Source organism: Thamnophis sirtalis, unplaced genomic scaffold (assembly GCF_051295495.1).
Source record: "Thamnophis sirtalis isolate CommonGarterSnake01/CBP01778 unplaced genomic scaffold, rThaSir2_p1.2 scaffold_1, whole genome shotgun sequence".
Taxonomy (NCBI): domain Eukaryota; kingdom Metazoa; phylum Chordata; class Lepidosauria; order Squamata; family Natricidae; genus Thamnophis; species Thamnophis sirtalis.
This window is the reverse complement of record NW_028261381.1, coordinates 43,803,100-43,826,856: the sequence shown is the minus strand read 5'-3', so window position 1 is coordinate 43,826,856 and position 23,757 is coordinate 43,803,100. Positions and strand designations below refer to the sequence as shown.

General features: G+C 43.7%; 1 protein-coding gene across 1 annotated transcript in view; it reads right to left on the bottom strand.

The window, feature by feature from the left end:
• ZRANB3 (zinc finger RANBP2-type containing 3) overlaps positions 1–23,757 on the bottom strand; it is an 80,656-nt gene that overhangs the window by 42,858 nt on the left and 14,041 nt on the right. The window contains exons 3-6 of the mRNA XM_087711137.1: positions 11,827–11,845; positions 6,463–6,641; positions 4,502–4,733; positions 3,461–3,546 (exon numbers count right to left, since the gene is read on the bottom strand). Of these exons, the coding sequence (XP_087567263.1) occupies positions 3,461–3,546; positions 4,502–4,733; positions 6,463–6,641; positions 11,827–11,845 (516 nt within the window). The remainder of the gene's footprint in view (positions 1–3,460; positions 3,547–4,501; positions 4,734–6,462; positions 6,642–11,826; positions 11,846–23,757) is intronic.

Below are 23,757 nucleotides of genomic sequence, written 5' to 3'. Positions count from 1 at the left end.
TGAGGTGACCGCCACAAGGAACACTACCTTAAGAGTTACAAACTTCAGGTCAACCGTCCTCAGAGGTTCGAATGGTGCTCCTGTCATTGCTTGGAGAACCGTAGTGAGGCTTCATGTCAGAAACCTGTGGACAACCGGGGGACGAAGATTCCCCGCACCCTTCAAAAACCTCTTAATTAACGGGACCTGGGAAAGTGGAAGGAGCCCCTCTCCCCGAATAACCGTGGAGAGGGCCACCACCTGTCTCCTGAGGGTGCCATGTGAGAGCCCCCTATCCAATCCATCTTGGAGGAACTCCAAGACGTGCGGTACCAAAGCCTCGCGAGGATTCTCTCCCGAGACCTGGCACCACTCTGCAAAGATCTGCCAGGTGAAATCATAAATCCTAGTGGTGGAACCCTTGCGTGAAGCCTCAATTGTGGAGATCACCCTCTGTGAAAGCTGGGTGGCCCTTAGGCGCTCCCGCTCAAGCTCCACACGGCTAGCTGTAGCCACTGTGGCTCGGGGTGCACGAGGTTCCCGTCTGAGGTCCACATCCCTCCCGGGATCCTACACGGGTGTAATACTGACAGGCACATTACGTCCGCAAATCAGTAGGGCACTACTAAGATGAGCTCCGCCTTCTCTGATATCACTTTCCGAACTACCCCAGGGAGAAGGGGAAGGGGAGGGAAAGCGTAGAGCAGGCCCTCTGGCTACGGAATCCAAAGCACGTTGACTCCCTCCGTCCCCCGAGCCGGGAACCGAGAGAAGAACCAATCCACCTGAGCGTTCTATGGTGTGGCAAACAGGTCCACCTCCGGATGGCCGAACCTGGAGCAGATGTCCTGGAACAGTTTTGGAGAAAGGCTTCATTCCCTGTGGTCAACTGTGGCCCGACTGAGCCAGTCGGCTTGATGGTTGTTCACTCTTGTGATGTGCTCCGCCCTGAGAAATCAAAGATGCCTCTCCGCCCAGGTGCCGAGTGCCATCGCCTTGGTTCGAAGAGCCCTGGAGTGTGTGCTGCCCTGTCGGTTGACGTGGGCCTTTGCCGCTATGTTGTCGGTCAGCACCAAGACGTCTTGATCCCGAACATGGTCCTTGAAGTGCCGCAATGCCAAGTGAATCGCTTGCAGTTCCAGCCAATTTATATTGTGTTGGAGGTCCAACCAGTTCCAATGCCCCTGCACCATCCGGGACTCCAAGAGAGCTCCCCATCTGTACAAGCTGGCATCCGTTGTCAGGATGAGGCGCTCAGGCTCCCTGAACTCGCAGCCCTCGTGTAGTGCTGGGGAGAGCCACTACCTCAACGACAGCTGCACCTGTGGTGTCACTGGAATCTTTTCCTTGGTATTGCTGGAGTTTGACCTGATGTGGAGGAGATGCCACTGGAGCGGCCTCGCATGCAGACGAGCCCAAGACACCACGTCTATGCAAGCTGGAGAGCACTACTACAGGAACAAAACGTTGACTTCTAACTTATCTAACTAAGGCTAACAAACTAACTTTACGGTCATGGGACAGGAACACCTTCCCCAGCTTAGAGTCTATGATGGTCCCCATGTGAGGAATCCTGGTGGCGGGAATGAGGGAACTCTTATCTAGGTTAACCGAAAAACCTAAGTGCTGTAGGGTAAATACCACCAACAAAAGATCCTCCCTCACCCGCTCAAACGATGCTGCTTGGACTAAGAAGTCATCGAGATAGCATTGGAGCCTGACAGGGCGCTCACGGAGGTAAGCCACCACTGCTGCTAGGACCTTAGTGAAGGTTTGAGGCGCCGACGCCAAACCAAACGGTAGGGCCCTATACTGGTAGTGGCTGTTGCATATTCAATATGCAAATACCAGCTGCGACCTGATTGGTTGGTCGTTTTGACAGTTGGTCTGAGTGCTAGTATAAATACCCTGACAGTTGCAGGGAACGTTTGAATCGCTTGTCACCTGTGTTATAATAAAGATCTGTCTTGCAGGAGGTGTGGGTTGTTGTTGTGAGGGAATTGACACGCAGTAGCCATGTGCAAGACAGATCTTTATTATAACACAGGTGACAAGCGATTCCCTCACAACAACAACCCACACGTTACAATAGTGGCTACCTAAATATGAGAACCTGAGATACTTACGATGGCCAAGGAAGATGGGGATACGGAGGTAAGCCTCTGTCAGGTCGATGGAGGCCATGAAGTCATCGCGCCTGACCCCCGCCAAGATGGATTTAAGTGATGCCATCTTGAATCTTCTATAGACTAAGTGAAAATTTAGCAGTTTAAGATCCAGAATCGCCCTCCATCCCCCTGAACTCTTCGGAACGACAAAGAGGTTGGAATAGAAACCTGACTGCTGTAAAAAGGATGGCCATCCAGGAAGGTAGGGATGAAAACGAGGCTTCATAGTAGCTTCTGTCCCAGCCCATGCAGCCTGCAAGAATTGAGGCCCCAAAATGGCCGCTGTAATGGCGTCCTGCCTCTAAAGCCCCAAGGAGCAACTTTTAAATTCCTTACTGGTGGCCGGGAGCAAGCCACACCAAGGGGAGGCTTCCAGGTATCAGATAGAGGCAAAGGGAAGAAGGCAGGGAGAAGGAATTTGCAGGATGGCACTGGATTGTTTTTGGAACCAAAAGCAACCTTTCTTTCTTCGGCCAGACAGAGTTGAAACTGAGAACCAGAAGAAAAGAGCACAGAGGCATGGCTTCAAATTAACACTGTCGCGAGGCCAACTGGACATCACAATACCCAATCCTGGCTAATCCTGCAAAATTCCTCCGGAAAAGGTTGGGGATCACTGCAGTAGAATATGTGACAAACCCATGCACTGATATAGAATTGTTTGGAGGTAATCATGGACAGAATGTTTCCAAGCCATCACTATCACAATAAAACCCCAAAAGCACACATCCAGAGGTCCCATCCATGTGAGCAGTGCATGAGTTATGAGAGAAAAGGGAGAAATTTTGTTTTGCAAAATTTAGACTTACACACGGGCATTTTGCACTAGGAAGTTATACAACAAATTAACTACAGTTTTTCTAGTATTACCTTAAAGTAATAAAAATAAATTTTTAAAGCTAAGTTTGCAACAGCTCAGTTATTTCCTCACATTTGATAACAAGTAATGCTTATTGTTATAAACAGTACAATAAATATTTTTCTTCAAATTTTTGCATACTGGAACTAACTTCAGTTTGCAAGATTACATCATAATTTTTCCTCTTTCCATTCAATCACATCTGATTCTCAGAGATTGCCTGGATGAATCTCTGAAGTTTCCCTGGCAAGGTTTTTCAGAAATGGCTTGCCATTGCTTCCTTCTTAGGGTTAAGAGAAAGTGACTGGGCCAAGTTCACTCCAATGGCTTTATGTCTAAAGTGGGAGTAGAACTCAAGTATCCTAGTTTCTAGTCTTATGCCTTAATCATTATACCAAATTGGAACTGTACACCATAAATACATCTATGTATAAAAGGATGAAGAAGTCATTACCTGACATGTGCATTGCAGTATTTTTTTGCATACTCAATCCATGTGCCAAATTTCTGTGGACAAAGTGCTTCTAGTTGCATGAAAAGCTGTTGGAATTACAATAAATATTTTTAAAATGCTCATTGTCAGAAATCCTAACTGAAGCCCATCTTTAGTCCAGCCCATTTTTTACTAAGACTTTAATCAACATAACTTCATCTATTATTGAGGTAAAAATCAATGATACCATGCTTCCCTGTTTTGATTCCCGAAATAATGCTTGGCCTTATTTTCAGGCAGGTCTTATTATTTTGGAGGTGCAGGAGGCTCCTTAACTTTGGCCTGTGGCTTGTGGATCAGCTGATCTGGAGAGGGCTGGAAGTTCTGTCCATTTCTGACATACTCTTGCCAGCACTAGCGTCGCTGGGTCTGCCGCTCTTTTTGCGGCCACCACTAAGAGAAGGGGTGCAGTAGCTAGGATTTGCAGGAGCAGCCTCCGTGAGGCCATTCCACGTGAATGGCAGGTGCATGTGGGGCATGTTCCTTCCTTCCCACAGGAAATGGCGGGGACCAGCTGCGCATGAGTTTAAATATTTTAGGGGAGGGCTTATTTTAGCGCATCCACTCAAAAGCCCGATTGGGCTTATTATCCGGGAAGGTCTTATTTTCGGGGAAATAGGGTACTTCCCAAATAGCATCAGTAATGTTATTAATGCAGGTACTAAGGTGCGTTATTAAAGCTGCATCTTTACTCCAAAAATTATTTTAACAATTCAAATTAAATCAGATTTCTCCACTCTTCTCTCCTCTATTTTTTTCCCATCACTTTCCAGCATGCATCAACTCTCGGATGCCAAAACATATGCGGTAATTATGATTGAATATACCATTATTAGAAACCAGACATCTGAAATAACAACCCTATGTTTACCACCAATCAGAGTGCGAAAGGGAATTTGAACATGCAAGGGATAGAGAAGCATGTACACCCAAAGCACATCCTTATCCTCCCATAATTGTTTCACCATGGCATTTCATAGGTTTTGAACATGGTTTCAGAACCTCTTCAGGTCTTCCTAAAGCAGGAGTTCCGGTGAGGAGAATAGCTCGAATAGCATTCTGTACAATAGGCAGCAAAATCTTGCTACGAACTGCATTCCTGGATTTCATGTAATGGGACTCATCAATTATTACTACTTTGAATTTCTGCTTGCATAAAGTATCTATTAAAACATGAGCATCTGACGTTAAGAGGCCATAACCCAGGATAGTCACTTTGCTTTTAGGTATTTGCCTAGAAAATGAAAAGAAGAAAAAGAAAATAGTGACTAAACTATGTTCACATTAATCATCATAGCATATCCTATTGCTTGAATATATGTCTCATGCATAACTTCATTTATATTTAAACATGTTTAGACTATCAACTCAAAGGGCTTCAGAAAATTTAGAAGTATAAAAAAAGTTGCTATTAAAAATCTTAAGTGACAAGTGCTTCTTTCAAAGGTTCTTAAATGACCAATATTATTAATCTCTTTAAGGTCAGGGGTGGTTGCTACACTAAGGCATAAGATGGTTTGTTCACAAGCATCTTGTTTCAAATATCCCACTAATTTCTTTAAAACAAAATTTAGTAAATTAGATCCATTCATCCTATGGCAGTGATTGCGAACTACAGCACACATGCTGGAAGTGGCATGCAGAGCCATCTCTCCAGGCATGCCAGCCATTGCCCATTGCTCTTCTGGGGTCCAGCGCTGGTTTTCGTGCACAAGAGCTCTGGAAACAGGAAGAGCAGTTCCCTGGTGTGCATGTGTGTGTCGGAAAGCTGAACTTCTGGTTTCCGGCGCACACATATGCACCGGCCAGCTGGTCTTCACACATACATGTGTGCCAAAAACCAGAAGACCAGGTGACTGGTGCATATGCGCACACTGGAAACTGGAAGGTCTGCTTCCCGGTGTGCACATGCTTGCCAGGGAACTGCTCTTCCGGTTTTTGGTGCTCCCATGCATGGGTGCTGGGGACCTATTCTTCCAGTTTCCGGCACTCCCTCATGCGCATGTGTGCACTACCATTTCAGTACTTGGTGCTGAAAAGGTTCGCCAACACTGTCCTATGATGAACAGAATAAACAGTTACCAAGGTGATCATCATAAAGAGCTATTTTTGAATAGTAAAAAAAACCATTTATTTTAGCCAGTGAGACTGCAAAGTCTCCAGATTACGTGTGAGTCACTTTAGCTGTGAGAGTTGAAATTAACTGGAAAGCTCGGAGGGCAGCAGTATCTAGGACAGTGCTGCATCAGCTTCCCCTCATGTGCTAGTGGTCCCAAAGGGATGGCTAGAGTTCGAATATTTAAAACACAGAACTCTTATTTGGGAAGCAAAGAAATTCATTGTGTGTCTGTAGAAACCGGAGCCTTCAACTCATTACCTACAGCAGCATACATTCTTAAACACAAAGCATTGCCCAGTCCTTTTAAGTCTTTGAAAATCAACATAGTAAGGAATGAAAGCAAATATTGAAAAGGTTTTTTTTAAATTGCATGATATAATTAATACCAATCATACAAACATGAGCCTCCTGTCTTCCTCCTCTCACCTAATAACTGCCACTACTGGCAAGGAATGGTTTCCACTTGCTTTTTTTAGATCAACCATTCAAATCATAGTCTAACTGTTTGGCTCATCTCTTTTAAAAACTTAAGACAAAATATTCGCATTGGCAAACTGTATGATGTAACTGTATGATATAACCCCAATCAGGGCCTCAAAAACAAGGGGAGCAAAAATAACACAGCTCTTATTCTGTCTTCCAGCTTATTATGTCATTTTTCTATTAGCGCTCCAGCATTGGAAAGCAGTTTATTAATTCCAATTCTTCAAAACAAATGTCAGTTTTTCCATTTTCTGCTGAAAGAGCCCGAGATTGTACGTACCCTGTCCTGTCTAACAAGAAAGGAGATTAAACCATCTGGTACCCCCTTTAAAAATAATGCCATTGATAATATAGCACTCACCAAATGTCAGTTTTATTTTGTACAACGATGATATCCTCTGGACAGAGGTCCGGAATCCATTTTTCCATTTCATCAACCCAAGGGTACCTCAGGGATGAGGGCACCACTATTAACAGAGGCCATTCATTTTTATAGTGGTATGATACAGCTATTGCTTGGATAGTCTTCCCCAAACCCATCTAAAATGCAATCAATTGAAAGGAGAAAAATATACTTTTTGTGATAGCTTTTCATCTAAAGCATAACTAGATACAGATATACTAGGGTTGTTGCAAGTGCAACAGTAGCTGACCAATCTATCAGTATAAAATAATTGTGAAGTAATCACATTTTCTACTTGAACACATGAATACCAAAAATTACATTTGTCCCTTAGCACTCTAGTCATTAAGCTTGGGACACTTCTTTGGAGCTTTACACTGAACAATTGTGTTTTCGCCATCTTAAATAAATTTTGTGCCATCTGCAAATTTGACAACACTTGATATGCCTAATTTTAAATTGTTGAAAAACTGGTAAAATTACAATGAACCTAAATCAGATCCTTGGGCCACACTTATCTCCCTTTATTGTGAAAATTATCCATTTATTTCTACCCTTTGTTTATTGTTGCTCAACCAGTTGTCAATCACTCAGAAGATTCTCCTGCAATTCTATGACTGTTTAACTGGATATAAGTCATTGGATACAAGATAGGGAGAAAATAAGTTATAAACAAACAAACAAACATGCTAGCATGTAATTAAAAGACTGCATACATATATTCAGTTATAAATAGAGTTCTTTTGTCATCTTCATTCACACTATTTCTCTAAAACTAAATCAGTGTAATTGTAAATGTGGTAATTGAGTGATAATGAATATATTCATGAATATTTCTCCAGCGAAATGGACCGTTCCTTACACAATATGTGTGTAGCTACCAAAATCAACAAAATAAGTGTGCATTCAACCGGAGGCGTCAAAATTGTTAATAAAGCAGCATGCCCATTCTTCCCCAAATTATTTGTTTAATTTATATGCTACCCATCTTGCCCAGAGAACACTCTGGGTGGTTTACAAACATTATAACTACTACACACAAAAATAATAAAGCAAAATATAACAGCAGTAATAAATACTGTTAAAAAGATAGGAAGGGAGGGAACACAAAGTATACAGGGAGGGGCGTAGTCTTTCCTAATCCAACAACCACCTTCGGAGTGGTGCACCTCCATTGGGGTCCCAGGCCAACTGGCAGAGCCAGGTCTTTAGGCCCTTATGGAAAGTCAAAAGGGTGGGTGCAGATCTCATGTTGGGGGTATGATGTTCCAAAGGACAGGAACGGTTCTCCTGGACTCCATCAGCCAAACTTCCTTGACTGATAGGGTCTGCATCATGCCTCTTCTGCTGGCAAGGGTGAGATAGGCCAATTCCACTGGAGCAAGACAGTTCTTCAGATAACTAGACACATGCCTCGAAGGGCATTAAAGATAATAACCAACACCTTGAACTGCACCCAGAAGCAAATCAGCAGTCAATGCAGTTTGCGAAATAATAGTATAACATGGGCCACCCTAGGAGTCTCAAGAACTGCCTGTACCCAAATTATGGCATTATTGTTATTAGTTTATTAAATTTGTTATAGCAACCACATTCCAAAATATTCTTGGGCAGGCACCACTATTATTATTAGTAAGGTAAGCTTTGGAAAGGATTTCAGAATTTTATCTTGAGTTTAAGGCATCTGTCGCAGGTTGTTTTCTCAACTAAAAATAACCAGATTGACCCAGATTCAATAGAGACACAGAGCACTGGAAACTTGGTTTTCTTGTATCTCTCTTAAATGGCTGGGGGAGACTTTTAGTTTATAAAACAAGGAAAACTTACAAAAAAAGGAAATGATAAGTACCTTCAACTATATCAGAAGCCAGTATCTTATAACTAAAATTATATTTTATTTTAATTATTTTCTAATCTAGACTATATCTATATTCTTTAAAATCCAGTTTTGCCCTATTTTCATATCTTCCTACTCTATATCTCTAATTCACAGATAGTCCTCACTTAGAGACTAATTGGGATCCACAATTCCATTGCTAAGCAAAATGAATGTGATCTCCCTACAACAGCAGTCTTAGTTGCACATGTTAAGAGAATCACATGTAGTCATTAAGCATCATGGAATTGTGATTTGCCACCTCTTACCAGCATCCCAATTGACTTTGCTTCTTGGAAGCAAGTTGCAAAGGTCATAATGGCAATCATCGTGCAGATCACTGTAACTATTGTAAATGTGTAATAGTTGCCAAGCAACCAAATCACAATGTAACCATGGGGATGATAGTCATAAGTGCAATGTAACCATGGGGATGACCGTCGTAAGTGCATTTTTCAGTGCAATCGTAACTTTCAACAGTGGTTGACAAATCATCATTAAAAGAGAACCACTTCTATATGTTCATTTCTGTCCTCTATATATCTTTTATCTTAAGAAATTATTTCTGGCTCTAGCATTTGCAGGTGATACTGAACTGTGCATTTCAGCAGAACTGTATAGTTCAGTATAATCAATCAAGATTGAGGCATTGATAGATTTAGAAAATTCAAATACAGTTCTTACAGCATCAGAGATAGGTGAGTCAAAACACTGGTGAGGAGAAAATGTCATGGCATTTTCATTAAGGGATTGCTTTCATTGGGCAAGTTTTACAGCCCTTCAACTTCTCTCCCTTCCACTCTATCCCCATGTTTGTTTAGTATAGCTATTAATACAGTACATGTTGGTAAGGACTATCTTCGTCATTAAGCATCTAGCACAGATGCCCAACCTGTAGCCCACATGTGGCCTTGGACAGCTAGTAATGCAGCTCCACAAGATAATAGTAAAAAATATTTAAAATAAAGGAAGTTTGTTATTTATGTATATTTTATATGTGGCCCAAGACAATTCCTCTTCACTCAATGTAGCTCAGGCAAGCCAAAAGTTTGGACAACCATGATCTAGCACAGTGATGGCTAACCTTTTTGTTATTGCATGCCGAAAGTGCGTGCATGCATGCACAATAGCGCACACTTGGAATTCGTGTGTGACCTCCATCCCCACATGCCCCTCCCCAAGTGCGTGCACGCATGACCTCCCCGTGTGCCCCCATGCCACATTTTGGGTCTGGAAGGCCTCCTGTATCAACCTAGAAGCCAAAACAAGCGTGAAGTCCCAAAATGCAATGTGATGAGCATGCGCCCTACTCCCACATATGCACACGCACATACCCCACATGCGTGGCAGAGACCCGAAGACCAGCTGGCTGGTGGGAGGTGTGTGCGCATGTGCAGTGGAACTGGGCTGGGGCAACTGCTGGCATGCCCGCAGAGATGGTTCTGCGTGCCACCTGTGCCATAGGTTGGCCATCCTGGGTGTAGCAGATATGGGGTGCCAAGTTAAACAAAACCAGGAATTAATTATTTAACTGGGGTTAACTGGATTAATTGGGGTTAAGGCAAGAAGTTATTTTTCAGCTCACAAACTTAGGAAACACTGCTCACAAAAGTAAATAGAAAGAGTGGTCTTATTTAAGCAGTGTTTTTTCCATGTGTTAATTAAAAAACGTGGTTCAATCATAGAACAACTCTGCATATATCTCTATGGTTACTCTCTATATCAGTATAATCTTTCTACAGAGTTCAATCTGTCTATGGCGTCTGTTTTCTATTTCTGTTCTGTCAAAGTCTTGACTTTTGTCTTTGCCACTCCTGCTGTGTGTTCCTGGCTGGGCTTCCTGGCTCTTCTCATCTTCCACAGCTTGCCTCTAGCTGAGGGACACATCTAGAATAACTTTCTCTACACTTCAGATCTAGGGAAAGGGGAAAAAAAAGATTTCTCCCCATCTACCCTTTAGTTTTTACTTGTTACTTTTAATCCTGGGCTTTGAGATGTCTTGATTCAGCCTATTCTTCACAAGACCTGTGGCTGCAGAGCACCCATCTTGTCTTGTCTTCTGCTTCCCTAACTCTCTAACCCTGTTGTTTGAATGTCAACTGATTCATCCTGACAATGAGGGAGGGCCAAGGAGGAGGAAAGGAAGGCAGGTTTATAATCTCCTCATGCAGTCTATCCTTCCACAGCATCTCTGTCTGATAAAGGGGCTGATCTTTGCCATTCATCCAGGGACTGTGCAAAGTTATGGTGAACAAAAAGTACTTATGCTGATCTCCGAAGTTATGAGGCCCAAGCAGCTACCTGATCAAAAATTTGGGCACTTGACAGCCTGCCTCCACTTACAATTGCAGGGGCTTCCCTCCTTGCCTTTCTCCCCCATCTCTGCCAATTTTGCCACCCTGCAAAAGATGTTTGTGGTGCTGGAAAAGACAATCCTGAAGAAAATCAGGATTTCCTGACTGTTCTTTGGAAGAAGAGAAACTGTAGCTGAAGCTCAAATACTTGTCCACCAAATGGGAGGGGAGGACTCATGGGACATGGACCTGATACTGGGAAACATTGAAGACAAAAGGAGAAGAAGGGGATAGCAGAGGATGAGATGGTTAGATAGTGTCATGGATGCAATAAACATGAATTTGGGCAAACTCTGGGAGACAGTGGAGTATGGAAGGGTGTGCTATGGTCATGGTGTCACAAAGAATCGGCCATGACAGTGATTAAACAACAATAACAATGATTCTCCACAGCGGGGACAGCAATGTTGGAGCTGAAGTACAGGCTTGAGGCCTTCAGTCAACTGCAGCAACACCCCCTCCCCAGCTCTATTTCAGTCAAGCGCTGCTGCTGAAGAGTGACACTTCAAGCTCCACACCATGGCCAGACACACACACACAAACACACAGAATATACATACATACATACATACATACATACATACATACATACATACATACATAGATAGATAGATAGATAGATTTTTACAATGTTGTACGTTTACAATGTTGTAAATCTAAATAGATACCTTTCACCCTGGCTCAGCTGATAAGGAGTCGAGCTCTGTGGCTCAGTAGTTAACACATCTGCCTAAGATGCAATACAGCACAGGTTCGATTCCCAGTAAGGGTATGGCTAGCTGATGAGAGCTAAATAGCTTGAAATACATCTATACTAGTCTCCCTTTATTTATTTATCAGCACAAATACTATATATATATATATATATATATATATATATATATATGTATATGTATATGTATATGTATATGTATATGTATATGTATATGTATATGTATATGTATATGTATATGTATATGTATATGTATATGTATGTATGTATGTTAAGAAAACTATTCTGAACTATCATGTGTTTGAAACGATTATAAAACAAGTGTTTAAGAGAGAAAGAGAGGAGGAAGAGAGGAAAAAAGGGAGAGAGGAAGCACTTACCTCATCTGCAATCATACACCTAAGAGAAAAATAAAACAAATTAGAGTGAAACCAAAACAGCATTACTTCAATTGCAAATTAATGATCAGGAAGCAATTTCTTTCTAACATGGCTTAATAAAAGATTTCCCTAAGACTTAAAGCACTGATATAAGCAATCTTTTTGCCTAAACTGGCTTTAGATTTGTGTCTCTTCAAATCCAAAGTGAATCCTCATGACATTCTGATTTCCATCGACATGTCCTACTTGATCACCTTTCAAAACTTAATTCAGATTTCTGTATCATCTAGCATCTTTTTAATATATGGAGCTGTGATGGCCAAGCTTTAGATCTGAATTTTAATGAGTATTCTGTGTAGGCTTGAATCTATTCACTCCAACTTCTTTAGATGATAAAGCTGAAGGGATTATGCATGTTACCATGAGAAATGTTGGACTAAATATATTTTAACTAAGTAACTGTGAAATTACATAATGTTTGGGTGGAACAACTTTCCTCATATGAAGATCAAAACAGATCTACCTTAAGCAACAAGCAACAGGTTTTTTAAAATAATTGAAATATTGTATTTAATCAGAAGGAAAACCCTTTTTCTTGAAGGAATGCAATTTTAAAGTGGCAGAGTCCTCTAATAAAAACATGATGATGAAATGAAACTTGGTGGAATGGAAAAGGCAAGTGGTATGGCTGAGAATGAAAGCGAAGGGATGGATGGGAGGCAAGTTAGAGAACAAAACGATCATTGGTACTTACCTGAATGTCGATTCTAATGATGAGAGAGGGAGGTGCTACCAGTGGGCTATCATCCATCCTGATTGGTCCATAGACTGAGAGAAAATTGTTGCAGCCACGCCTCTACTCCTGCCCAGTTTCCTCGAGGTCATAGGGAGTAAACTGGTGAATCAAATGTCACAATTGGAAGAAGAGCTTCTGATTTACGGAACAAGGCTGTTCGCTTGAGATAAATTCTCAGTGCCCTACAGACATCAAGCCTGTGCCAGAGTCGCTCCCTAGAGTGAGACGGAGCCGGAGAAAAATTGGGAACAGTATCTCTTGTGCCCTATGGAACGGAGTATTACGTTTCGGCAGAAAGGCAGGGTCCAACCTTAAGGTTACCCTATCCTGGTGGAAAATGCATAGATCATTACACGAAGACAGAGCCCCAATCTCTGAGATGCATCTAGTCTAAGTTATAGCAATTTAAAAAGTTACTTTCAGAATTAGAAGTTGAAGAGATACCGAGCGAATCGGCTCAAAAGGAGGTTCTGTCATAGCCTGTAAAACTAAAGGTAAGTACCACGTAGGGAATCTATGTACCACCGGAGGGGCAATATTGGCAGCCCATCTTAAGAAGCTCCTAACTAAAGGAAGATGAGATAGGGGAACCTGACCTTTGCCTGGCAAAATGGTGGAAAGCACCGCCATTTGGTGTTGTATGCTAGACCCTTGTCTAACCCATCTTGTAAGAACTCTAAAACCGACGTGTATTCCGCTCTAATAAGACGCTGCTTCACACCACTTTACAAACGCCGACCACGTAGTGTTACATATTCTAGTGGTCGAAGGTCGCCTGGCTGCTTCTAAGGTGGAAATAACCTTAGCAGACCCCTGTGCCCTACTCAAACTATCCCTTTCAAGTGCCAGGCGGTTAATTTGAGCCATTGAGGCTCTGGATGAATTAACACCCCCTTGCACAAGCAAATCTAATCCTGGGAATTCTCCAAGGCAGAGACACTGACAGTTGGACCAAGTCCGCATACCACAGGCTCCTGGGCCAGTCTGGCGCTAATAGAATTATCTCCACCCCCTCTGATACTATCTTCCTGATGGTCCCTGGAAGAAGGGGAAGGGGAGGCGTAGAGAAGGCCTAATGGTCATCGGCATCTCAGTGCATCCGTGTCCTCAGCTCGAGTCCAATATCTGGTCACAAATCTTGGCAGTTGAGAGTTTGCCTGAGTTGCAAACAGATCAACCACTGGAGTCCCAAATCTGTGGCAAATATGCTGAAATATTTCTGGGTGAAGCTGCCACTCCCCGTGGTCTACTGTGGCTCGAATGAGCCAGTCCGCCTGGTGATTGGGGTTCCACCACAAAACCGCAAAGCCCTTATCTGCACCAACATAAGTGTGGAGGCAAATCTGCGCCGTCTGAAGCGCTAAGAAAAACTCGACCCTACCGCGATGACATCACCGCGGAGGGCAAATCCGCGCCTTCCGAAGCACTCAGCACCCTAAACCTAACCCTAATTTAAATTGGCTTTCTGCCGCCACGTTGTTTTAAAGCGCCCTTCTGTCGCCGTGCTGTTGTCGCGGCGGTGATGACGCACGGTGATGACATCGCGGCTTTAGCGACGCGGTTTTATCACCACTATTTTGACGAGCGCAGTTTTGTCGTGCCACGGGTGATTGGCAGTCCTGGAAATGTGATCTCCTACTATCGATATCACATGAGCCTCCGCCCATGAGATCAGTCTGTTGCCTCTGTCCACAGAGCCCTGGAATGAGTCCCACCTTGCCTGTTCACATGTGCCTTCGTGGCAATGTTGTCGGTGAGAAGTAACACGTGTTTGTGATACAAGTCATGCTGGAAATACCGGAGAGCGCTGCCTTGATCTCTAGATAGTTGATGCTGTGATGCAAATCTGTCTTTGCCCAAAGGCCTTGCGTCATCTTTGAGCCAATCAACGCTCCCCAGCCGAAGAAACTTGCATCCATAGTCACGGTTATTCTCTGTGGCTCTCTGAACTGTGAGCCCCAGTTCGTGCCGCTGACAGCCACCACCGGAGCGACCGGCGGACCTGCGGAGACACTAGAATGGCCAAAGGTGAGTTGCTCATCATTTCTCTCTGATATGGGATCAAGGTCCACTGTAATGTCCTGGCGTGAAAATGCACCCAGGGAACTATCCCTATGCAAGAGATCATTGTCTCCAAAGACATGAGAGATCCACTATTGGGACCACCCTCCTGACCCGGGTTTCCCGAACTAATTGTTGCAATTTGGATTTACATTCTTGGGACAGGAAGACCACCTCTGCCTTGGAGTCAATTACTGCTCCCAGGTACAGCAACCTCGTGGTGGGAGTTAGAGAACTTTTATCAAAATTAACAGAGAATCCGATCCGTTGCAAGGTCTTGAAGGTGAGTTGGACATTTCACACGGTCTGCTCATAAGTATGAGCCTGAACCAAGACATCATCAAGGTAAAGTTGTAATCACACAGGAATGGACCAAAGTAAAGCTGCGACAGCCGCCATGAATTTGGTGAAAGTCCTCGGGGCTGAGGCCAGACCAAAAGGTAACACCCTATACTGATAATGAACCCCCCCTTTAGTGAACCTAAGATATTTGCGGTGGGAAGATAAGATAGGGATATGTAAGTATGCTTCGGTGAGATGTATGGAGGCCATAAAGTCACCCTTTCTAACATCCTGTAATATGGAAGCCAATGACGCCATTTTAAACCAGCGGTATACAATGAATCTGTTTAGACATTTCAGATCCAGGATAGCTCTCCACCCCCCAGAACTCTTCGGCACCAGGAAAAGATTAGAGTAAAATCCCAACTCCTGTTCCTCCAATGGAACCGGCTGTATCGCTCTAATTTCCAATAAGTGTTGAATTGCGAGCTTAACCAGCTCACACCTAGCTGGGTTCCAGGACGAAGGGAAGGACGGGGGAGAAGTGAGGAATTCTAGTCTGAGGCCCTGTTGGACAGAAGAGAGGACCCAGGCATCCGATGTTATGCGTTCCCATTGTGATGCAAAATGATGCAGGCAGCCACCTATGGGATGTGTGGAATTTGATTCACTTCCCTCTGCGGAAGGGGCAACCGCCGCCCCCTTGAAAGGGCCCTTTAGCCTGACCCCGACCTCTATTCCTGTCCTGGAAGAAATTCCTGTCCTGGAATCTGTCCCTCCTGGGGCCTCAATACCTGTTCTGCTGAAAGTCAGGTTCAGAGGGCTGGTAGAATTGTCATCTGCGATATGGAGTTGGGCGGGATTCCTGGTGTTTAGCTGTAGATGGGAGGACTTTCTTTTTCTCTTTGTTTTCCACCAAAATGGGATCCAAGGATTCCCCAAAGAGCTTTTCGTCTGTATATGAAGCTGATGTTACGTGAAACATTGACGTATTATCAACCTGCCAGTTCTTTAACCATAGGAGGCATCTTGAGGCTAGAGGCAGACAAAGCTCGAGAGGCAAATTTAACTGAATCAAGAATGGCATCGGTGGAATATTGGGTCGCCACAATGATCTTGTTAAGATCTTTCATTGTGCGAGCATCCTCTGGTGGGGGGGGGTGTGCTCCTGCAATTGCAGCCACAATAGAGTTGTTCTATTGAAAAAGGAAGCAGCAGCTGCTGCCTTAATAGCCCAAGTTGAAGCCTGAAAACCCTTTCTAAGGATAAGTTCTGGTTTCTTATCCTCAGGCTTCAGCTTGTCTGCCACATCTCCTGCAACTACGGCTGCTGAAGAAGACAGAACGGCAACAGGGGTGTCAACCGCAGGCACTGGAGGGCCTGAGAGAAGGTTTGCTCCATATTGTAATGCTTCCTGTCATTTACCCCAGGGTTTGGGAAAGTGCCAGGTTGGCCCCACTGATTTTTGACCACTTCTAAAAAAAAAAGGTGGGGCAGGCACCTCTTCTATATTTAGGGCTGCCTTGGCAAACATAGTTTGTGTTAGGTCCTTACGGGAATCTGGAGCGGCCACAGCAGTGCTGGCCCCCAATTTAGTTGTAGATTTTGCCCTGGTGAGCAACTGTTTGAATAGAGAAGGTTGGAAAAGTCAGGCAAAAGTAGGAGTTGTCCTGATTTGCTGAGTCCTCATCATCAGACATTGCCAGCCCATTACAGGCTCCTCCCCAGTAACTGACCCCTCACTGGCTAAAGAGAGCGAACCTGGAGCCTCGGCTTGCAAGGGTTAACATGAACCACCTTGGACCCCTTGTCCACACCAACCGGTCAGTTCTTAGCTGGTTTTTTGGAACCTGTGGATTTTTTAGCTTGTGATTTCATGCCAGAGGAAATCCCATGGGATATTGCAGAAGTACTTAATCTTTGAATGTTAGGGGGTAAATTCTGCAGTTCCTCATAATCATCCTCCATCTCTTCAATATCAGGAAGCTCCGCCTGGGGAACCAGCAAGGGATGAGGAATGAGGAAATCTCTAGAAGAGCCCTCCAGAGGATCTCCCATCGCCTCCCGGATGGCCCTAGGGGAGACAGAGGGGGAAAGGAAAACATCCATTCGAGTACCTTTACCTTCTCTAGTGGGAGATAGGGCTAAAGATGAAGCAGGACTAGAAATTCTGGAAGGAGATCTGCTTGCCCGGCTCTGTTGATCCAGCAAACGCTCTGCCCGGGCCATGTTTCTCCAGGGCCCTCTGCCTTTGTTCATCTCGCAAGGTGGTCCTGGATGGTTATTGTGCCGCTGGTGTTTTCACGGCTATAGACCTAGGTCGCACCCCAGCAACTGTCACCTCAGAACCCTGAGTCCCAGCTGTGCCCTCTTGTCTGGAAGACATGCCTGCACTAATCTTCACTTGCTTTACTGGTGACCCTGTGGAAAATCCACTCAATCAGTCCTCCTTTCCTTAATTGGCTTGCGGCTCCACTGGAATGACTTTTACAATCCTTTCCAACTCACTATAATGAAGGCTACAGCCTTGTGACACCTAAAATGGCCACCGCTAGTCTTTTTTTAAGTTCAAAATGGCCAGCGCTTGTCCTTGCAACTCAAAATGGCCACCGCTTTCAATTAACGGCTGCTCGCTTCGGTAGAAATAGCGGGCAACTGAGGAAAGCGCTGGATTACACAGTGATAATCAAATACCGCGCTTAGACATCTTGCAGGGAGCCACCTGCAAGAATCCCGCCAGCGCGACTGTCGACTCCTGAAAAACGCTTCCTTCGGTGGCTGCTGGTTCGCTGCAAGGGAAGGAGAAGGGCTGTCGGAAAAAAACTCTTTAAAATGGAGGGCTTTTCCTGCCGCCCGGGGCCAGAGCCGCATGATCCAGTTATAATTTAACTTTCAAGCCACCTCTTACTTTGTCTGCCATGGAACTGTAATTTTAAACAGTGTCGGATCCAGCCGAGTGCGATCTGGCACCACGCGAGGAGGCGACGAACCCGACACCTCCCCCGCTTACTGAATCAATATCTCCAAAGTTTGATGAAATTTTGATGAGAAATGGACCGAATTAGCCAAATTCTCCTGTAAATCTTACAAAAAAAACAGTAACCCATAGAAAATAGTAAGAGCTATGAAGAAACCCTAATTGGACCACAGACTGAGAGGAAACTGGGCAGAAGGAGTAGAGGCGTGGCTGCAACAATTTTCTCTTAGTCTATGGACCAATCAGGATTGATGATAGCCCACAGGAGCTCCTATTTACAACTAGTCAAGGATAATGAAAGTTAGGGGCCAAAAGGGAAACTTGGAGGCTTTAATACAGAAGTACACCACTTGGGCAGATGTCCTTGCATATGTCTGAAACAGGGACACTGACAAAGACACGTGTAAGTTAAATAGAATTTTTTAAAGGCTGCATTTCTAGGTCAATGGTTGGTTCAAATTCCAGGGATGGGCACTGATTTGCATATCATCTTTACCAACCTTCAGATGGTAAAGAAATTAACTCTAAGTTGTATAGCACGAAGGCAATATTAACATAGAAAATAAGAAAGGAACCTAGAAATTTATTAGAGCAAGGTTTTACATTATTGTTGTGTATTAATAACAGATAGCTGATTTTTTAAATTCTATAACATGTTTTTATAGAGGCTCCTTATTTTAAATTCCTTATCTTTTTTAACAATATAATCTGTTAGCTGAAGCGTTATTAAATATTTTCGTCAGTGTCTTCATTAATAATGAAATAAAAGCAAACTACCTACACCATTAGAAAGATTACATGGTACTGAAGTAAAAATAAAAAACCCAAACCCCAAAAACAGATCTTCAGATTTTTCTTTTTTTATGGCGATTCAAAAATAAATTCTGTCATATGTTTTGACTGCTATGAGCAGGACATCTTGTCTTTGAAGTTCAATTAGTCATTTCCTTTTAACTGATAGTTACCCAATTGAGAATAGATAATTTGCATACCATCTGTCCAACTATGTGACAACTATATCAAGAACTCTAATTTCAGACTTGAAGCATTTCATTTCAAGCTATAAACTCAGTTAGAACAAACAAATGTGCCAAAAGAGAACATTAATTAATATTCAGCATACTAGAATATATTAGAATGTTAATGTGTCTACCCTCCTGGATAAAAAGACTGAAAACAAAAGATGAATAGTTTGCTTGCAATCAAACGATTTAAAAACAGAATGGCTTTGGGTATTTGAGCCTCCTGGTGATAAGGTTTTTCCACAATAAATCTTGGATAAGGTGTTACTGTTTCAGTCAGGTTACTGTGCAATCTGGGAGTCTTCTTGGACTTATGGCTCCTGAAAATAGAAAGTGGCACCCTGGACAAGAGGGGCCTTTACGCACCTTGGGATATGTGCCGGTTACACCTGTCCCTAGATTTTGTTCAGTTACTCCTACCTTTGTGACCACTGGAGGCTAAAACATATAAAGAACAGTTGCTGGAATTGAGTATGTCTAGTTTAATGAAAAGAAGGACTAGGGGAGACATGATAGCAGTGTTCCACTATCTCAAGGACTGCCACAAAGAAGTGGGAGTCAAACTATTTTCCAAAGTAGCTGAGGGAAGAACAAGAAGCAATGGATGGAAACTAATCAAGGAGAGAAGCAACCTAGAATTAAGAAGTTTAAATGTTGCAGAATGTGGCTGCCTTTGTAGTAAAGGGTGTCATGTATTCTTCACATGTAACAACATTGCTTTGTGAGCTGCATTGGTTGTCAGTGTGTTTTTTCCGAGTGCAATTCAAGGTGCTGATTGTCATCTTTAACACCCTACATGGCTTAGGTGCTGGGTCACCTAAGGAACCGTCTTCCTGTAGTTGTTTCTATCCATCCAATTTATGGTTAGGCATATTTTGGGTCCCATCAGCCAAGGAATGTCAGCTAGCAAAAAACAGAAGATGCATCTTCTCTGCTGTAGCTCCTGTCTTCTAGAATATTTTCTCTTCACATAGCAGGATACCTGACCTTGTTGACTTTTTTCAGGGTTGTGAAGATTTGGTTGAGTGCTTGGGTCTCCCCCCCCCCCCCACAAGTGTGTTAAGTGTGTTAATGCAGCCACACTGTATGAACAGATTATTTTGTACTGTTTACATTTTTATGTATTATGATTTATACTGCCGGTATTTGTTAAGATAAAATAAAATTAAATAAATTAAATAAATAAGTAAAAGATCTAAATATGATACTAATTTTGCTTCAAGTTGATTCTACCAACAAACTTAAAAATACATTAATCTCAATCTAGGTTACATATCCAATGATTCCTGTTCTTTTAGAAATCTAATTATCAGCATGGAAAGCAGTTGTTAGGACTATGCAAATCTTTCAAAAAGGTTCTTCAGAATGCAAAGGAGCTGCACACAAACCACCTCTTTTCAAATGGTTAAAGCAGCTTCCCGTTTTCCCTGTTGACATGTTTAATATGAAGGTACCATTGTGTTCCAAAGCATTTCTTTCGAAGTATTTGCTCTTCTTAGCAATTATTTTCCATAAAGTAATAAAGTATTACGTTTTCTTCATTAATTATAAGCCATCTAAGGTAGGAGGGATATAAATCTCCATCCATTCATAAAACCCATGGCATGATGTTGGACCATTTACCATGGCATGATCTTGGACCATTTATCCATCAATCTAACCTTTGTAATAGGATTTCCTAAAGGCAGGGTACATATGTAATGTAATTGCAATTTTTTTTTCAGATGGATGGGGGAAGAAGCTATTTAACAGAATACCAGAACAGAATAACAGAGTTGGAAGGGACTTTGAACATTTTCTAGTCCAACCTCCTGCTCAAGCAGGAACCCTATACCATTTTAGATAAATGGTTGTTCATTCTCTTTTTAAAAATCTCTAGTGTTGGAGCACTCACAATTTCTGGAGGCAAATTGTTCTGATTATTGTTCTATCAGGAAATTTCTTAATTCTAGGTTGGTTATCTCCTTGATTAGTTTCCATCCATTGCTTCTTGTCCTGCCTTCAGGTGCTTTGGTTGACCCCCTCTTCCTTGCAGCACCCTCTCAAATATTGGGACACTGCTATCATGTCGCCCCAATCCTTCTTTTTGTTAAACTAGACAATTCCTGCAACCATTTTTCATGTTTAAGCCTACAGTAACCTTCATTGCTCTTCTCTTCTCTGTACTCTTTTTAGAGTCTCAACATCTTTTTATATCATATTTTTTTTACAAATTTCTAAAGCCTCAACATCTTTTTTTATACTGTGACATTTAATATATTAGTATTATTAGATTGCAATATTGACATGCACCATCATCATTAAGATCCACATCTTAATAAGGCAATAGACATAGAATGCCTTCCTCCAATACATCCTATAGCAACCATTCTTTGGGACTGATAATGCTCAGAGAGTATAACTGGCCCTTTGAGTCGCCAAAGACTCTTTCTGATATAAATCCCAAACCTCTTAACTCTACATCTTTATCACTATGCACACTCATTCTTAATGAAACTAGTTTCTGAGAAAGTACTTTACTTCCTCTGTCTCTCCATTCTTAAATTGTAAGCCTGAGGGAAAAAAATGAAAGGAGGCTCATACAGAAGTCACATGCCACAAGACATATTATATACTTAAAATATTATTTCATTTTCCAGGAAAAGATATTACTGTATTAATATTGTCAAGTGGAATACAAATATAACAAAATCATGTACAAATGTAAAAAGACAAACAGCTGCATTCTGCTCTATAGTCCTTATTGTCTTTATAAATTTCAGTGAATAAAAGTCTCACATAGTTTTTGCAGACAACCGTTAAGTTTATTAACTCTCCCTTACTCCAGACCCCTGTTCTGATACCATTCAGATGTGTTAGGACAGCAATTCCCAATATTCTCAGCAAATCAAAAAGGGCGTTGGTACTTACCTGATACGCCTCTTCTCATAGTGGGGGGAGTAGTATCCAGAATGGGTTGACTTTGTCCTCTCATGATTGGATGAGTCAGATAAGCTCTTTGGGTAACGCCCCCTGGCCAGCAGGCCCTCCCAGATTTGACGAAGAGCTCCATCCAACTCGTTGTACCATTCACTCCAGACTCTTAATTCAGTTCTTAGCTTTTATCGTCTTCAACATCAATATTTATATAACTTCATAAAACTGTGAACATAAAACTTAGTCGTACAAACATAGTCAGGGGGGGACTGGATACTCCTCCCCCCACTATGAGAAGAGGCGTATCAGGTAAGTACCAACGCCCTTTCTCCATAGTGAGGGGGGAGGAGTATCCAGAATGGGACGTACCAAAGCCTGCATGTCCCTAGGGAGGGAGACCCAAGAGGCCCCATGTCCCCCGCTCATGCCAGTTGAGGCGTGGGCCCCGCCCTGTGAACCGCCGGGAACGCCCAGCGTCCAAAGAGGCTTCTGCTGAGGCAAAATAGTCCAGTTTATTGTTCCTAGCAAAGGGAGAGGGGGAAGCCCATGTGGCTGCCCTGCAGATTCCGGCCAGGGCTGTCTGCGTGGCTCAGGCCCTGGACGTGGCTGCGCTCCACGTGGAGTGAGCTGTGACATGATTGGTGTCTGTAAGCCCTGCAATTGGTATGCAGAGGTAACGCAGGTTCGCAACCACCTGCTTATTGTGGTGGAAGTCACCCTGTTACCCAGGCCCCTATTTGGAAGGAGACAAACAGAGCTTCGGATTTCCTGTCTGGCCTGGTTCTCCTGAGGTAATCCTCAGAGCCCTCCTTACGCCCAGAGTGAACCACTTCTTTCCCAACGGGTGGGAAGTGTCTGGACAGAAGTTGGGCAAATCAGTTCCTGGGTTTGATGGAAGCAGGGGCCCACCCTGGGGATGAAGGATGTAACCCCACTCTGTCTTGGTGGAAGAAGCAGAGATCCTCCCCGGTGGACAGAGCTTGCAGTTCGTATATCTGCCTGGCGGAGGAGATGGCCACCAGAAAGGCCACCATGAGAATCCGGAACGTAAGGGAAACTGTTCGTAAAGGCTCAGATGGAGCGCCTATTGGAGCGTCCCCTACCCTGTGTAAGTCCCAGGAATGGTACTTGAACGCTGTGTGCAGTTTGGGGTTGGAAGCCCCCTTGAGGAATTGCCTGACTATAGGATGGTGAGTCAAGCTCTGGTTCCTGCCACGCAGGAGAACTGGCGAGAAGGATGAAACCTGTCTCCTAATTGTGTTAGAAGCTAACCCTCTGTCCCGGCCTGCCTGGAAGAGGTCCAGAATCTGAGGCACTGAGGCCTGGCTAGGATTGTGCCCCAGGGAATTACACCATGAGGCAGAGGCCCGCCACATGGAGCCATAGATACGCTCTGTGGAGGGTGTGCGGGCAGTCTGGATAGTCTGCATCACCCTGGGGGGAAAGGGTCTTTCCCCAGGATGCTCCGTTCCAAGAGCTAAGCAGTCAGCTGGAGCCATTGACGGTCTGGGTGCTCCAGCGACCCCTGGTTAAGGGATATCCCCTCCTGGGGGATTCTCCATGGCCTCTCCGCTGAAAGCGACTGGAGCTCTGCAACCACAGTCTCCGGGGCCAGTGAGGCGCCAACAGAACCCCTTCCGCCCCCTCCCGAAGGGTTTCCCATATGACCCTGGGGATCAGGGGTAAGGGCGGAAGGCATACCGACAACCCCTGGTCCAGGGGCTTCGCAGATCGTCCGCCCCTTCTGCCCCCCCCCATGTCTGGTACCTGGAGAAGACCCTCAGGAGCTGAGCGTTGAGGGGCGTGGCGGATAAGTCGATCTCCGGGTGTCCGAAGCACTCTGCCAGCTCCTTGAAGATTGCTGGCTGCAGCTTCCG